Source organism: Jaculus jaculus, chromosome 1 (genome assembly GCF_020740685.1).
Source record: "Jaculus jaculus isolate mJacJac1 chromosome 1, mJacJac1.mat.Y.cur, whole genome shotgun sequence".
Classification (NCBI taxonomy): domain Eukaryota; kingdom Metazoa; phylum Chordata; class Mammalia; order Rodentia; family Dipodidae; genus Jaculus; species Jaculus jaculus.
Window position 1 is genome coordinate 126176782 of NC_059102.1, and position 17489 is coordinate 126194270.

A 17489-nucleotide genomic window follows, 5' to 3' on the forward strand; every position below is an offset into this window, starting at 1 on the left:
TAATACCCTAAGAACTTTGAATTATGAAGACAAAATGATTGCAATAACCAACATGCATGGCTGACATGTTTCCAGTGGGTGAGGTGGTCCTATAGGCTCCCTCTCTGTCCAGAAAGTCCTGCAATCCCCAACCACCTCTTTCACCAGGTGGCTGCAACCATGGACACTAGAATCAGTTGCTTAGTTTATGGCTCCCACCAGTCTGGTCCTCTCAAGTCACTGTGGCCTTTTAGAAAGAAGATCCTGGATTGGGAGATGGCTCCGCAGGTAAAAGCAGTTGCTGTGCAAGCATCAGGACCCGAGTTAAGGTCCCCTGCACTCACACTAAAAAGCCAGGTGTGGGGGGCTGGAGAGATGGGTGAGTGGTTAAGCGCTTGCCTGTGAAGCCTAAGGACCCTGGTTCGAGGCTCGATTCCCCAGGATCCACGTTAGCCAGATGCACAAGGGGACACACACGTCTGGAGTTTGTTTGCAGTGGCTGGAGGCCCTGGCGCGCCCATTCTCTCTCTGTATCTGCTTCTTTCTCTCTCTGTTGCTCTCAAATAAATAAATAAAAATAAATAAATAAAATTAAACAAAAAAGCCAGGTGTGGGGCTGGAGAGGTGGCTTAGCAGTTAAGGTGCTTCCCTGAGAAGCCTAAGCACCTATGTTCAATTCTCCAGGTCCCACATAAGACAGATGCACAAAGTGATGCAAGCATATAAGGTGGTGCATGCGTCTGGAATTCAACTGCAGTGGTTGGAGCCCTGGTGCACCAACTCTCCCCCCCACCACCGCCCACATGTACACTTTCCCTCTCATTAACAAAAGTTACAAAAAAAAAAAAAAAGCCAAAGGACCCAGGTTCAATTCCCTAGGATTACATAAGACAGATGAGATGCACAAGGTGCTGCATACATCTGCAGTTTGTTTGGTGGCTGGAGGCCCTGGAGTGCCCATTCTCTCTCTCTCAATCTAATAAATTAAATAAAAATAAACTAAACAAATAAAATAGAAGAACTTTGTGCAGCTAGATGTGTTAATACATGCTTGTAATTCCAATACTTAGGTAGGAGGATTGTGAGTTCAAAGACAGCCTGGGTTACATATTGTAGGCCCTGTCTCCAACAAAACAAAACAAAATAAAAGCAAGAACCATGTAATTGCTCTGGCCTCAGGGTATGCTCTAGTTACTGCTGTGGTTTAACCAATTACACCAAAACTCAGTAGCCTACAACAATCCTATCATTAAATTGGTGGATGCTAGGGGTCAGGATTTGGATGTGGGAGAGTGAAGTGGCTTATTTCTGTTCCCTCATATCCAGAACCCCAACAGAAAGACTCTCTAATGGAAAGTAATGCACAGATGGGGAAGACACCACAATCAAGGACTGGAACCATCTGGAGTTACATTTCCTTATCTATCTGGGGGCCAGTGCTGCCTGTGATGCACAATCTTTGGGACTTAAGCTTGTCTTCAAGCTCTGAGAGAGAGCATCACAGGGAATGGGGCAGAAGCTACACTGCACATTATCTCCTAACCTTGGAAGTCAGGTCATGCCAAGTCACTGTACCACTTGTATAAGTCACAAATCCACGCAGACTTACAAAGACAGAACAAGGACCTCCACCTCTCAGTTGGAGGCTGGGAAGTGTTAGCATCATCTTTAAAGAAGCAACCTTCCACATGATCTTTACTCACTCCTCTCTGTCCAGACTACACTCTCTCCACTTGATCACTTGCTGATTTTGAGCCAGAGCTTCTGCAGGGATACATCGGCAAGCTGGTCTTGGCTTTCAGTAAGATATGCCCCCAGCATCCATCACTTCTCATATTCCACATTCAGCCTGTCTCCAAACCTGAATGCTGGCTCGAAGAGGACAAGGACCTTGGCTAATAGCAACTTCCCCACAAACACTCCACTTCTCAGGAAGAGACAGGATAAGCAGGGAGAGAGGGGAAAGACATACATCAACTTCCCAGTTCTCCTCAGGCTATAGAATGTAGCGACCACCTCTTGCCAAGGGCACAGCACCACCCCATGTCCTTCTGCTGAGTCTGAGCCTCAGCCTGTCATGGCTCCCCTTGGCCTCTCAGGACCCCTCCAAGGCCCTCTGGAGAGCATCAGCAGCTGGCATCTTCACCGGCCAGGTAGAGGAGGGGTATTTTTGACTGTCCAGTCCAGCTCTCTAATTATCTACAGTATCTCCCAAGAAGGGAAGGGACTGACAGATGGAGAAGGGGAGAGTCTGGGCAGTTTGGGGAGAAGCTAGAGATGGCAGGCCTGAGGAAGGTGGACCACAGTGAGTCCGTCTTCTTAGGGACTAGAAACATGACCCATGGTACCTTAGTGTGGGAAAGGCCCATTGAAGTTTTCCTCCTGATTTGGACCGAGATCTCACCACCCTCATCAACAGAGTTTCTTGAAGAAGGAAAGAAGAGTATCTCCAATATTTTCTAGACTCTAGTCCAAGCAGGAGGTGAGTCTGTTTCCTGGGGTACCTTGAGGTTAGCCTTCTTCCCTCTTTCTACACTCCTGCATGGCACCCTTCAACAGGCCTAATCATCCCTCTCTGGCCAGTCCAACAGGCCAACACATCTGGATGCCTGCTTGGTGGCACAAATGTCACCCTCCTTCCTGCTGAGTTGCTGAATGTTCACAGAGCTCCATTAATGGAGCTGATCCTCATGCTGAGAACTCTCAAGACCTCTGCATTTCTTCCTTGAACAGCCCCACAGGTCACAGTTGAGGACACTGAAGTTGGTAGTGCCACAGCTAGGGACTGAAATAAAAGACCCTGTCCACTTGCCACCTAGCCCATATTATCCTTGACCCTGTTCAAGCCCTTTCCCCTCAATGAACCCCCAGTGCAGCCCTAGTGGTACTTGGATTATTTATGCTGCAGGGAAGGGATCCTACAAGAAGTGATTGGGGGGAAGTGACAGCTCTTCTCGAGTGTGGCCCCCATCCTAGTACTTCCACTGTCCTAAACCTCAGGCTAACCTGTAGCAGCAGACTACCCTAGGCACCCTTCCCCACATTCTGGATAGGAGAGTGAAGCCTGGGAGAAAGGGGCTGAGGAGAAGAGGCTGGAGTTTGGTAGAGGGCTGGCAGATCTGCCCTGGGCTCCCTTCCTCAGGGTCCGGAGGGGAGTAAAGCCAGGGATAAGGGCCTGAGGAGAGGCTCCAGGTTGCTGGGGCAGTACACAGGGTAGGACTGCCCTGGCTTCCTACAGCTGTAGCCATACCTACAACAGGTCAAACCTCATTACCTGGATCCGGGGGGGTCTGCCTATGCAGGGCACCCCATGAGCTGCAGAGCTTTGGGGAGCAGGCAGGTCGGGAGTGAACTGGCCAGGCTGCCTGTGCCAAGGAAGGAGGGAACTGCTGTGGCCGCCAAAGCAGGCCTGCGGGGAGGGGCCAAGCCAGCTGGGGCTGGAACTAGTGTGACATCACTAGGCGGCCCGCCCCTGTCTGGGCTGAGGGGAGGCCCGGAGCCTTTCTGGGGCCTGGGGGATCCTCTTGCACTAGTGGGTGGAGAGAAGCGCCTGCAGCCAACCAGGGTCAGGCTGTGCTCACAGTTTCCTCTGGCGGCATGTAAGGGCTCCACAAAGGAGCTGAGAGTTCAACTGAGGCTGCTGCAGTTGGCCCAGGGATGGACCCCAAGCCCTGAGTGGAGCTGCCCGAGCTCCAACCTGCAGAGCATGACAGTGAGGTGGCTGCTGGTTGTGCCGTGACAGAGTAGGTTGGAAGCAGCCCCTGAGGCACCCTGGCCAGCCCCATCCCCACGGAGCTGGCTGTGAACAGAGGCCAGTGAGGCAGGGCTGCTTGGCATCCAGTCCACCCTGCGACTCAGGACCCCTCCTAAGGGAAGCCATGGCCAGGCTGCCCCACTGACTGACGGCACGGTGAAGCATGTGAGGCGCTGCTGCCCTGGAGCCGAGCAGGAGGGAAGAGGTAAGGGACCAGCTCCCAGCTCTTTGGCAGCCAGGGGCAGTGGGCACAAGCCAGCAGCTGGCCCCCAAGTCTGGGTGTGAGCAATCCTGGCCCCTCCAGGTGGGGGTGTGCAGCCAGACCCTAGAGCAGACCATCCTTTGCTTTCACTTGCAACCAAAACAAGCGCGATGAACAGACTGCAGACACTTGGGCAGGGTGGTGTTTGGGGCACAAGATCATGGGGCTGGGATGCTGATGAGTTCACTGGTGAGGCCCACTCATCTCCTTCAGACAGAAAGCCTAAGGGGCAAAGGGGGTGGCTCCTGGGCACGGGGCAGCAGCCTAGGTGTGTACATGTGTGTGGGTGTTTACTTGAGAGGGCAGTGGGCTGAGAGCTGCAGAGTAGCCGAGGAATTGGCAAATCTAGGCTTTGAGCCCCATGTACCACCAGGCTAGAGAACGTTATGGCAGAAAGGGGGCATATGCAGACCTGAGGCAGCTGGGGACCTTTGTTCAGAAAGTCCCCTAGAGCCCCTGTTCACATCCTTCCAGCTGACCAGGAGCAGAGGTGGCTTGTGCAGGAGAGGATGTGTCACCTATTAAGTGTTTGCCATGGGGACTAGGCAAAGTACTGCTCTGACTTTCCCTCCATGCCCAGGGACACCTGACCCCTCCCAGCACTGGACAGTCCTCGAGTCTCCCATCAGCAAGATGTGGCCAAGAAACAGGGGAGGACAGGCTTTCCTGGCAGCCTGGCGGGGGTGGGGGGTGGGGGACGACACAGGCACCACATACCAAGTCCCTTGAAAGTGCTCAGCAGCATTAGATAACATTTCCAAACAGAAATTCTTCCCTGATCCTTCTCCTCTCCCTGTGATATGTGTGTCATGAGTCAGCTATTGCTTCTGTGGTGGGATTACTGAAGCTCCCAGAGGCCAGTACAGTTACTCAAAAAAAAAAAAAAAAAATCCCTTTTCCTGGGGACTCCAATCAAAGTTGAGACGGTCACTTCTAAAGCCAGCTGAAGGTTCTGCACATGAAGTTTTCCAAGTGTAGTCAGAGTATGTAGAGATCAGGAGTTGGCTTCAAGTCTTAGCTCTTCTGTATGATAGCCTGGGCCCTGGTAGATTACTTGGTCTTTCTCAGACCTCAGTTTTTTTGATTTGGGAAATGGGAGGATAATGTGTCCATCTCAGTAACAACTGAGTGGCTATTTACAGGTATCCTACAACACATGCCTGTCCATTCCCATTACAGGTGAGGAAACTGAGGGATCAGTGAGGTGCTATGCCAAGACCATGTAGCTACAAAGTGAGGCCCAATGGTATGGCTCCAAAGCTCCTCTGAGTCACATATCACTGATTTCTAGGAGAAGCACATGGGACCTGACTTGGTGCCGTGTGTGTATATGTGTGTGGGGGTGGGTGGGTGTGGATGTAGGTGTGGGTGTGCATGTGCATGCAAACCCTCTGCAAACACTAGTCTCTGGTTATTGTGAGCCCCAACCATCAGAATCATTCTGAAGAGAAAGCAGGGCCCTAAATTCTTTCCCCATTCTGGACACATACTGCTAAGACTTTCAGATAACTCCAGAGGCAGAGCCAATGCTGTAGCCATTACCACTCCCCACCCTGGGGGCAATCCAGGAGCTTGGAGGGATTTACATCTGGGATTCTGGTTTGGGGACATCTACAACCTGTCTTTGTCCTATAGATCCCTAAGCAAACATGTACACATGGACCACAGCCTCTGACACTAACCTCACAGGCAGAGATCAGCTGCCACCAAGCCTGGGTATTACTGGTCTCCCTGTTGGCATCCCTGTCAGAGGCACAGAAGACAGGAAAATGGAGTTTCCGTGGTGTTGCAAGAGGAGAACCAGTGGCAATGCCTGTCCTGAAGTTGCTGAGGAATGGTGAAGGAGAGTCCCTCAGCAATCTTGGCCACATGGTGGACCTAGTGCCACACCACACTGCTGCATGTAGCTCAGACAGACAGCTCTGGCCCGTACACAGTCTCAGAGGTCCCGGCCAGTGAGCCTGGGCAGTGAGCAGCATCTCTGTCCCATGGCCCCCAAGCTCCCAGTGGGCTCCTGAGCTTTCGGAGACATTTTGAAAGCTAGCTGCTCTGAAATACATGCTTCTCCAGAGCAGGCCTCTTGGCTGCAGATGCCACAGGTTTGCTGCTGCAGCCTTGGACTTGGTGGTTCTCACAGACTCTGTGGGTCTGGCTAAAACAAGTGGATTTCTATTCAGTAAAAACAGTTTTGGTAGAATAGATACAAGTAAGTAGACTGCAAGGTGTAGGAGGGCACCTCTCAGCAAGGCTGCCAGCTCATGCACAGAGTAAGGATCCCACAACAGTTTACAAAGTGCCCAACTGACTAAGTGAGGCAGGTACTCTATCTCATTACATCCAACCCTAAGAAGTAGGTTCGAGTTGTAACATCCTACTTTACAAGTGGGGAAATAAAAGCTCAGGGAGGTTAAGTTGCCCAAGGTCACACAGTTATGAGATTATGTGGGACTTGAACACAGGACTGGACCTTTCTCTGTCTCATTCCACTGCCTTATGCAAGGTACCTCAACTTTTGCTCTCATTCTCTGTATGTAATTGGGTCTTATATAGCCCAAGCTGGCCTCAGCCTCACTAGAGGATGGTCTTGAATTTCTAATCCTCCTGTCATCATCTCCCGAGGGCTCAGATTACAGGCATGTGTCATTATGCCCAGTTTTATGTGGTACTGGGGCTTCACCTAGGGCTTCATACATGCTAGGTCAGCACTTGACCAATAGAGCTATATCTCCAGCCCCTTAGCTTCTCTTGTTGCTATTACTGGGTAGCTGTCCTATGTCCCCAGCAGCCAAGTCTGCTTTTGCTGCACTATGAATGCTGCCCTGGCTAATATGAGGACAGAGCACTTCCCTGGTGTCCAGGCCTCCTGTGCTGCCATGGACACCTACATCTGTAGCAGAAGCACAGCTGCCATGACTCTAACAGAAGAGGCTGGAGGTTACACAGTGTACCTGTGTGACTCAGATGACCTTAAACTCCCATGTGTCTGGGTGCACTGCCACACTGCCCTCACATCTGGAACCCTGGCACCAACATGTGGGTGCTGTGCTTCAGGGAAACATTCACCCATGTCACTGAGATCCACTTGGATACTTTTTAGGGCTGCAGAATCAGAGCTCACGATCTACCCTGGGTCACACAAGCAGCTCCTGAGACAGTATCGGTGAGTTGGTGACTGGTAGCTCAATAGAAGGAATAGCACAGCAGCCCCACCCAGGGTAGGTACATTCAACTTCTGGCCTCTCTGAATCACAACCCACTTAATCTGGAATGTTCTCAACTGACAGCATATAGTGGAGCTCTGCCCTGGCCAGAAGGACAAGGCAGGCAGATGGTAAATAATCCCACAAATATCCAACAGGTTGCATGAGTCATAGAGAAGAGGTACTGGGACCTGAAAGGGTTCCCCAAGATAGGAAGTGAGGTTCCCATTTTATAGAAATGGTAACCAATGGTGGAGGGGAGGAGAGGGGAGGGAAATACCATGGTTTGTTGTAAGTATAGAAGTTGTCACTATATATATATATAATTCAGAATCACCCCCCCAAAAAAAAAGTGATAACCAAGGCTCAGGTCATACAGTACTTCATCCACAGTCTCTTCATCAGTGGACAAGGAGCCAGATTCCAGCCCTGACCTGCATCAGTCTCACCCAGCCCATGGCCATCTGGCACAACCATGCAGCAGGAGCTTTAAGAAAGAACAGATATACTGAGCACCACATCTTTTCTGTGAATTTATATGACCTCTTGCCCCACCCGCAAAAGAAGATTGTTTGGCTTGGAATGTGTGATGACAGACAGATCATGTCAGAAACCTCATTTGGGGCCAGTGTCTATGACTATATCCTGCTCCATGGACTGCAAGTCCAATGAATGGTTTGATAACAGCATGGAGTGGTGGCAATGGTCTGGGGGTGGGGGGAGGTTAACATGTCCCTGTGTCCTGCTCTGTGCACACATCACTGTGAGACACATTTGATCACAGGAATGCTAGATGCTGGGTGGAGAGCCAGACTCTGACAATCAAGCCATTGTGCCAGATCTACTTGGTGAACTCAGCCTGTCTTGGGGCCAGCAGCCCCATAACTTCAGCCCCCTCTGCTGCCCAGTCCTTGGGCAGGCAGGCAAAGACCACTGGGTAAAAGCCCAGAAGGAATTCTGTTCTCACCTCCCATAGATGCCTGGCTCCCAGAATGCACAACCCCTGCCTGAGGTGGTCTCATTACAGCCTCCGTCAGGGAAGGTTATGTCTGTCTTAGCCCCTATTGAACTTCCAAAGCCCATCCAGAGTGAGCAGAAAAGAAATCTATGGAATGGATGAGTCCTCAAGCAGTAAGGCAAGTCTCAGGCCTAGGCTCTCAAACAAGCAGGCTCACATACCCAGAGGGACATACCATTCCCCTCAGTGCTGTTTAGCTAAGGTCTCACATGAGACATCTCCCCTCTCACACTCTGGCCTGGATAGTGGGGGCCCCTGAGCTGCCTTATCTGGGTGTTGTCACTTGCATTAGGAATGTTTGCTACTGTAGGCCCCTAGAGTGCAGGAATCACCTCCTTTTTCTTGCTTTATCTCTAGCACATGAGCTGGCCCAGGAAATATGTGGAATGGAGTCCTTGACTTCCTGTTTAGTAGCCCATGTGACATTCTAGGGACTGGCCATTCTGAGGGAAATAACCTGCACCTTGTGCTGAAAAGACCACAGTCTGGTGCATCCAGTGCTGTCTGAGCCCTAGGTGCTGGACAGAGGTAGCTATAGCTGCTCTTGCAAGTTGGAGGAGGGAGGGGGACATCATTGAAAATGGATGTCTTTGCAGAGAGGTGCCTTTATAAGGTCACCTTAGAAAGGAAGATAGGCACAAGTCTGGTGGACATGGGCTGTGTTTATAAGGAAGACATTGACTTGATTCTGTGTGTGTTTTAGACAGGCAGCCTTGGAAGTGTATGTGGCATGGACTATAGGGGTAGAAGAACCCAGAGGGAGGGAGCCACTTTGAACTGTGTGTTTTTAGATAGAAGGCTGGCTCCAAGCACAGACCTGGAAACTCTGGCCTTGGGCATGTGCCCTCATCCCTTAGCTCTATGTGCCCATCAGTGAAATGAGGATGCTCACAGCCCTGTTCACTAGGACCTGTGACATGGATGACACAGAAGGTGCTCTTCCAGAGGATGAGCCCATCCCTACAGGCCAAGGTGGCCCTGATGACAACTCTCAGCTGGGTCCCAAAGAGCAGCTCCAGGCAATGCCTAGATTACCCAGGAAGCCACCCCAGGGCAGGGCTATATAGTCAGCCTTCAACTCTCCAACTCCAGAGCTTCAGTGCACACCAGGCACTGACAGAAGCACAGCAGCCAACTCGGAAGCCTGGCTCACAGATGGCTTCAGCAGATGCTCCCTGCTCTGCTCTACTCTGCTGGCCACGGCTCCTGGCAGAGGGCTCAGTGTGTAGACGTTGGGGGAGTCTCAAAATGGTTCCCAAATAATACATCATGAAAAAGTAACAGCAGTATCCTTGTCTCCCTGGCTAAGGCAGTCAGCTCCCCATGCCCAACCACATCCCCTCTGCCCTATGATTTCATGGTGTGACCACAATCCGTCTCCACACTCAGCTTGCCCTGGAAGCCAGCAGCTCACCCGTGGCAGGAGCACGAGAGCACATCAGGCACCAGGCAGGACCCGCCCTCACTACTCCTCCAGGCACATCTGGAGCATTTCTAATCCTAGCCTATCTGCTTCTCTCGTTCATGCCTCTGTCCCCATCATCCATGACATGACTGGCCCCACAATGTAGCTGGACACAATTACCAGTGGATGAGAAGGCTGGATACGAGGACAGTCTGTTTGAAGGTCTGATGAGAGCTGAACTGGGGAATCTGGGAGCTGGCCACAGCCCCTCTGAGTTCCCCCATTGCCTTTTAGTGAGGAATGACTCACAGGCTTCTGGGCTTGGAAAGATGGCATTTGGAGACTGGTGACTCCCTCCCTGGCTCTGGGCTGGGGTGGATCTCCAAAGACAGTGATGCATAGTCCCTTCTCCAGGTTCTCCAAGGTGAGGCCATTGCTCATCCTAGATGCCTACCCTGGGGTCTCACCACTCACAAGATCAAGAAGTTCTTTCTAACCTCCAACAAGACTCACCCTTGTGCTGACCTGAAAGCCATTTACACTCATTCCATCAATGGTGAATAAGAAGCAACTGCATCCTGGCCATTAGACAAACAAACAAACAGGGGCCTTTTATTCCTACTGGTTGGAGAGGCAACCTTAGAGAGAGTGAGGTCACGGGGCTGGCAGTGTTTTTCTGAATCTCAATGCTGATATTTATTCCAAGTGATAGGCCAGGGACCTAATCTCTTAGGACTGGGTTTCCTCTATTGCTGAATACAGGTGACCTGACTCCTGTGTTAGAACCATTTAATGTGCTGCCTGATCAAAACATTTTTGGGAGTATAAAGGGGCACTGTTAATACAAAAGGTAACAAGCTTCAGCCAGGGCCAACGGGATCTGTGGCCCTCTATGTACAGGGTTGTGAGAGCCAGTGAGGCAGAGAGAAAGGCATACAAGCTTATAACACAACTATAGGCCCTCATGCTTGTACAGGAAGTGCACTTAACCATCTCTCTGGCCTGGTATTATTCTCAATGCTATTGATTGTATAACTCGGCTGGACCCTCCTGGGCCTTCACTTCTAGACTTCCACATCTGGCTCTCCCATGTCCTGGATCAAGCTTGACTACCACTCTGCCAACATGTCAGTCCTTTCCACAGCATTCAAAGGAATACTAGTTTGCCAGTGCTAGAGTTTTTGCTGGTCTCTTTCCTGGCTTGACCTTGGTCTTGCCATCTCGATTCATGCTGTGGTCCACCAGACTCACTCAAGCATAGCTCAAGTTTCTTCCCAGAAACTGGATGCTGGGGGCCAACTAGGCATAGGAAACAGTTCCAGATGCCCTCATGGCCTTGGCAGTGGCCACTTCTCTGGCCTCCTATGGGGAAGGGATGCCTTCTCTGGCCTAGATTCAGCCTTGGTCTGAGCTCACAGGTCAACAAGGCTGTGCTGGCTGAAATGAGAGAAAGAGAACAAGCGAGAGAGAGAGAGAGAGAAAGAGAGGGAGAGAGAGAGCAAGAGCGAGAGAGAGCACACAAGCAAGCACACATGCTTAGGAGCACTACAACCTAGACCAATGAGATCACCTCTGAGAGCCAGACTTCATGGGGAAGTCTCCCTGAGGGCTGTAGTCCTGGAGACCCCAAGATCACTCCTGCCCAGAGTGATTTTCTTGGGGGTTTCTTGTCACATTGGTATGTTCACAGCAAGTATGGTTTGGTGTGTATTTTGGAATTCTGTTGCCCAGCTCAGCTACCTAATATTCCATGATTTGGCAAACGACTTGTGTTTTTAGGTCTCAGTAGTCCCTGCCTTCAAGCAGGAATGATGCTCAGGCTTGACCTAAGCTCTGAAGGTAGAAATCAGACTACTAGACTAGACATAACCATTACTGCACATTGTATCCTCTACAGTTGCAAAGTACCAGTGAAGCCACCCTGCAAAGCTACCTTGGTTTAATAGGTCCTCCCTCCCAGAGCTGCTAGGAAGATCCAGTGACATGATAGATAAAATGTTTGGGACATAGTGACAACTGGCTAGTTATTTTTATTATTCGAACTTGTCTCATATCTGACTTTCGAGCTCAGAACTCTGAAGTGTGTTAGCAGCTTCTAACAGGACAGAAGGCAGCGGTGTTACCAAAATGACACACTCTCATAAAGTGGCCCACTTCCTGGACTACAGCACCATGGTGGCTAGAGGGATGTGAATACATGGTGTGTGGCCCCACCACACAGGGCAAGTGGGGACACTCAGATGCAGCTCACCAGAGGCTGGGTGGGACCCGGGCCTGGGGAAGCTGCCTCTTCATGTGCAGAGGCCACTCTATGGCACGGTCAGACCAATTCACTGGTGGGGAGGGGAGAGGGAAGCCCACACAATGGAAACTCCTCACAACACAATGTGGAAAAGTAATTCTGACAAGCATTTTTATTTTAATTTCCAAGCCAAGGAAAACAGCCAGGTTTGCTTTTGTTGGTCATAGGAAGAAACCAAAGAAGAGGGGTACTTTGATCGAAGCAGAACTATTCTCCAGTCTAAGATGGCTGGAATGTGGTGGGGTGTGTGTGTGTGTGTGTGTGTGTGTGTAACTTCTCTTGGGATGCAATTAGCTGAATAAATATCAAGAAAGCAAAAGTAAACATGCTCATTACTGCCCATTTAGAACTGCCAAACTAGCAAAACGCTGGGTTGGAATCTTTAAGGAAAACAAATGCCGTGGAGGCCAAGGGCAGCCTGAGGAGTATGGCCCTAGTGCGAGGCCCTCACTGCCCAGCTCAGTGAGCTTGAGCTCTTCTTGTCTGCTGTGTATTGCTGCATGAGTTACTATGCCTGCCTGGATTTCCCTGTTTCCATTGGTCCAATGTAGACTTAAACCCCTGGGTTACCGAGGACATGTATATCAGGTCCCCAGCAATGCCTCATTCCTTCCCTTCCTTTTGACAAGCCATTCAGTTTCAAATCACCCCACTGAGCCATGGAGATGAAGCTCTAAGACCCACAGTCCACTATGTAGCTTTAAGATTGGTCCCACCACCAGCTGTGACCTGCCACCATGTTGAGCTTCCATTTCCTCACCCTCAAATCAAGCAAGACATTAACAACTGGCTCCAAGCACCAGAGTGATCATGTGAGCCTATGTGTCTGAGAACCTTGAGGACTTAGAATCCTGGTGCAAGTAACAGCTGTCAAGCCGGGTGTAATTAATCTAACAAGGGCAGGAAATGTTCTTTTCAGATATGGGGGCCTATGATCACACCTGCTTGGTCCCTCAACTTCCCTATCCTGTGTTAGCTTTGGGCAGATGACAGGGATGCTGTGAGAGGGTCAGGACCTTGTCTGACCAGTGGACTGCTTCCAAGCTGGGAGACTCTGTGACTTGGACCTAGGTCCTCCTGGATAACTGATACTTCCTCACGGGTGACCAAGGATGCTAGAGGTGGTAAGGTACTCTACACGCTGAGGCCATCCTCAGCATTCCGCATCAGTCTTTGGCACTGTTCTGTTGTTCCTGTTCTCGTGTCACTGCTGTGGTGCTCTAACCTTGAGTTTCTGAAACGCTTTCATGCTGCTTACCTCGTGAGCAGTGAGGATCAGATCACCCCACATCACAGCAGAAGTCCAAAGGCAAGAGCTGTACGGACCTACACTTGGGAACGGACAGAACCCAACAATAAAAAGTGCAGCCTCTGGGCCTGGATGCTGTCTGTGAAGGTTTGGAAATCAAACTTTTCCTGGAGCCAAGTTGCCTCCCTGGAACTCTGGCAGTTTTTTGGCCACAGCAGAGAAGTGTTTGTCACCAGCTAAGCAGGTGAACTACCTACAGAAGGTGCGGCTGGCCCACCCTAGCCTGGAGCCTAGCTCCTCCCCATTGTTCTAGGGTGGGTGTGGCCGCCAGCTCCACAGCAGCATAAGCTTGGAAACCAGGCAAACATTCTCAAACTAGCTCAGTTTCCACTGACATCACCACAGCTCTGCCTACCTACAGAACCAACCCAGAAGCTATCCAAACCCATAAGTCTGCACTGGATGTCAGAACTAGCCTTGGGCTCTGGCATTCAATTGAAAACAGCCCAGTATGGTACTTGATCTGCATGGGCCCACTGGCTGTTTCATGCTGCAGCCTAAAGCCAGATATTCCCAAAAGCCCCCTCCAGGCCCAGTGAGGACAAAGTTTGAGTTGTCACCAAGGCTGGCTTTCAGCAGAGAAGAGTGAGAAGTAAGAAAGTGGTGATGATGATGGTCTTTTACTGTTAATAGCCATCTGACCAGGTCTCGGTTCTGGTTGGGTCACCTTCCTGCCTTGTGATCTTAGGCAAGTCAACTGGCCTCCCTGAGTCTTAGTTTCCTCCTCTGAAATGGAAATGAGAAAAGTATTATCAACGGGAAAGTAGCCCAGGGTCCCACACATGGCCTTACAGTACCTCTGCTAGGTGGCTTTCCTTCACACAGGCTGACCATGGGCTTTCCAGCTCATTAATTCCCCCTTCACAGCACTCCCCACTGCAGTCAGTTGTTGGTGGCTAACTTTTCACTCCATCAACAGGTATTTATTAAGCACCTCTATTCCAGGCCATGAACTAAGCACTGTGAATGGTGCAATGGCCTAACTTTCCCCTGCAAAAGGAGATGACATTCATGTGGGTGTGACAGGGGGACAAGCATACATCTGATGATGACTCTGGAGGAGAAGTGGAAAAGTCAGTCTTAGTGGCAGGAAGGGTCTCACCGAGAAGGTGATCTTCCAGCAAAAACCATAAGGGGAAGAGTGAGCAATGCAGAAAGGGAGTGACAGTATGTAGTTGCTTGGTGCTTGAGGAACAGCCAAGAGGCCAGTGTGGCTGCAGAGGATGACAGAACAGGACGGGGGTGGGAGCAGTGTCAGAGATGAAATCAGGGAGTCTTCATTTCTCAGTCCAAGATGGGAAGCTGCTGGAGAGGTCTGAGTATTAATGACACCAGCTGACTTTTGAAAAAGGTTCTTCCAGGCACTGGACTAAGGACATACTAAGGTGGGCAGGATCAGGGAGACTGCTTAGAAGACTACTGCAATAGTCCCGATGAGAGGTGAAGGTAGGGAGACCAGTGGTCGTGGCAGGGGACACTGGGAGCAACAGGAGAAGTCTGGGACTGTTTCTAGGCCATTGCTATTATACTTCAGTGGTCAATTAGATGCAAGGTATGAAAGCAGAAAGGTGTTGAGGATGACTTCAAGAGGTTTTGGCCTGACAACTAGAACAGAACTGCTGTTTACTAACAAGAAAAACTGGGAGGAACAGGTTGGGATGGGGGTGTAAGAAAGAAAAGGATAGGTTGAATTTGAGATGCCTAGTGGACAGTCAAGTATCAAGGTCAAGAGGCAGATGGGTATAAAAATCTGTGGTCAAGGTGGGAACCTGGACTAAAAAAGTAGACACGGATGTTATGGTACCTGAAAGTAACTGACACTTGGACAAGAACCCCAGCACCAACAGCACCAGGATGAGCAAGCCAGGGATAATCAGGAGAGTAAGGTGGCAGAGACAGGCTGCTTCAGAGAAAGCTCAGTAAGGGCATGAGGCAGCAGGATATTAATGAGAACCAGAAATAGTCATTCTGTTTGGCAAGTAGAGACCATGGCAACCTGGCCAGAGCTCAGGGCATAGAGGGAGAATCAGGGCTGGTATAGTATATTCACAAAGGAACAGAAAGTGAGGAGCATTTGGGGAACGCTGAATGTGGTCAACTTTTTTTTGAGGGCTTTGCCAAGGAGGGGAACAGAAAAAGGAACAGTAGCTAGAGACACACTGTGAGGTCAAGAGAGAATTCTCAGCAAGCTGAGGGAGACAGCAGCAGGCATGTAGGAAAAACTTGACGACACAGGACAGACCCAGAGGCCTCTTGGAGCAGTGCCCTCAAGCGGCCTGGAGGAGGGACCACGCACATCCTCTCCTCCCTCTTGGCTTGTCTTACTTCTACTAAACTCTCAAAGGTCAGAATACAGGTCACTTTCTCAGGGAAGCATTCCTGACCCTTCTGACCAGGTCAGTGACCTATTATACCCTTTCATAGCACATGATACTTCTGCTTGACAGCACTTGGGAACTCTGGTGATGTGGAAGCCCTGTGAGGGCAGGGGCTGGCTCCATTCTGTTTGCAGCCATGCTACTGCATCCAGCACACTGCCTGGCACACCATGTTTGATGGACATCTGGGAAAGGGACATATGGTCCAGGAAACAAATCCAGAGACACATGCTTGACTTCTGCTCCCATCTGATTTAACCATGTTGCAATGACCGGAACCATGAAGTCTACAGTCGCAAATATTTGGGCTTAGAAAAGCTCACTTGGCTAACCCACAGATCAGAGTCATGTGATTAGACACATCCATCTACTGACATTGTCCAGTACAAAATGAACACATTCTATTCTATGTCTAGCAATTCAGTCATTTAACAAACATTTGCTAAAAGCCTGCCCCAGTACCACACTCCAGGGACACAAGTTTTACTCAATACTATACCTGCCATCATAGATGCAGCAGAGGAGACTGAAGAGTACTATGAGGCTTTACAGCTGTGTTGAGGGAAGCTCAGGCAACACAAACATAGAAAATGATGAGATGTAAAGGTCAGCAGATCCCAACGCAGAGGAAACAGGAGATCAGACAGCCTACTCTCCACCTCCCTCCACCATCAAGCTGCCTGGGTGTGGTTCTAAGGCTCCAGGAATGGAAAAGCCATGATCCCCAAGGACAGCCTACAGATACTCAGGCCTTCCCTTTCCTCCTCTGTCTCTGCAAGACCCTGCCTTCTCCTTCTGGCACATTTGCCCTCTCTCTGACTCCAGAAAAATAGAACATTGTCCCTAAATGTTGCATTTAGAAAACACTGCCTGGCAGGAAAGCTGGGATCATGACAGCTCAGACCACTGGCAGGGATGGGTCCATCAGTCATTCTCTCTCTCTTTCAGGCTTTCATAGATTTCATTCATAGAGGATAACCACCACCGTGCAAGGACCATGAGGCCACTGCAAGTGACCTGCTGGTGGCTAGGACTGCTGGCCGCCTTGGGAGCTACTGCAGATCCCGATGATGGTTTTGAGGGTCCAGAGGAGGGCTCGCCGAGGGAGTACATTTACCTCAACAGGTATAAGCGGGCAGGTGAGTCCCCTGACAAGTGCACCTACACATTCATCGTGCCCCAGCAGCGGGTCACAGGTGCCATCTGCGTCAACTCCAAAGAGCCAGAGGTGCTCCTGGAGAACCGCGTGCACAAGCAGGAGCTGGAGCTGCTCAACAATGAGCTGCTCAAGCAGAAGCGGCAGATCGAGACGCTGCAGCAGCTGGTGGAGGTGGATGGAGGCATCGTGAGCGAGGTGAAGCTGCTGCGCAAGGAGAGCCGCAACATGAACTCGCGCGTCACCCAGCTCTACATGCAGCTCCTGCACGAGATCATCCGCAAGCGGGACAGCGCACTCGAGCTCTCCCAGCTGGAGAACAGGATCCTCAACCAGACGGCTGACATGCTGCAGCTGGCCAGTAAGTACAAGGACCTGGAGCACAAGTACCAGCACCTGGCCACGCTAGCCCACAACCAGTCGGAGGTCATTGCACAACTTGAGGAGCACTGCCAGAGGGTGCCTGCGGCCAGGCCCATGCCCCAACCACCCCCTGCCACCCCACCTCGAGTTTACCAACCACCCACCTACAACCGCATCATCAACCAGATCTCCACCAATGAGATCCAAAGTGACCAGAACCTGAAGGTGCTGCCACCTCCTCTGCCCACCATGCCCACCCTCACCAGTCTCCCATCCTCCACCGACAAGCCATCCGGTAAGTCCTTTGGGGATCCCAACCCACGTGGGCTTTCAAGCTAGGCATCAGGCTTCGCTTAGCCATGA

General features: G+C 50.7%; 2 protein-coding genes across 10 annotated transcripts in view; one reads left to right on the top strand and one right to left on the bottom strand.

The window, feature by feature from the left end:
• Ralgps1 (Ral GEF with PH domain and SH3 binding motif 1) overlaps positions 1-17489 on the bottom strand; it is a 325831-nt gene that overhangs the window by 90479 nt on the left and 217863 nt on the right. The window lies entirely within an intron of this gene.
• The window catches only part of Angptl2 (angiopoietin like 2), a 33578-nt gene continuing 19613 nt past the window's right edge, over positions 3525-17489 (top strand). Inside the window, exons 1-2 of the mRNA XM_004671649.2 lie at positions 3525-3938; positions 16556-17421. Coding sequence (XP_004671706.1) covers positions 16605-17421 — 817 coding nt within the window. The 5' untranslated portion in view covers positions 3525-3938; positions 16556-16604. The remainder of the gene's footprint in view (positions 3939-16555; positions 17422-17489) is intronic.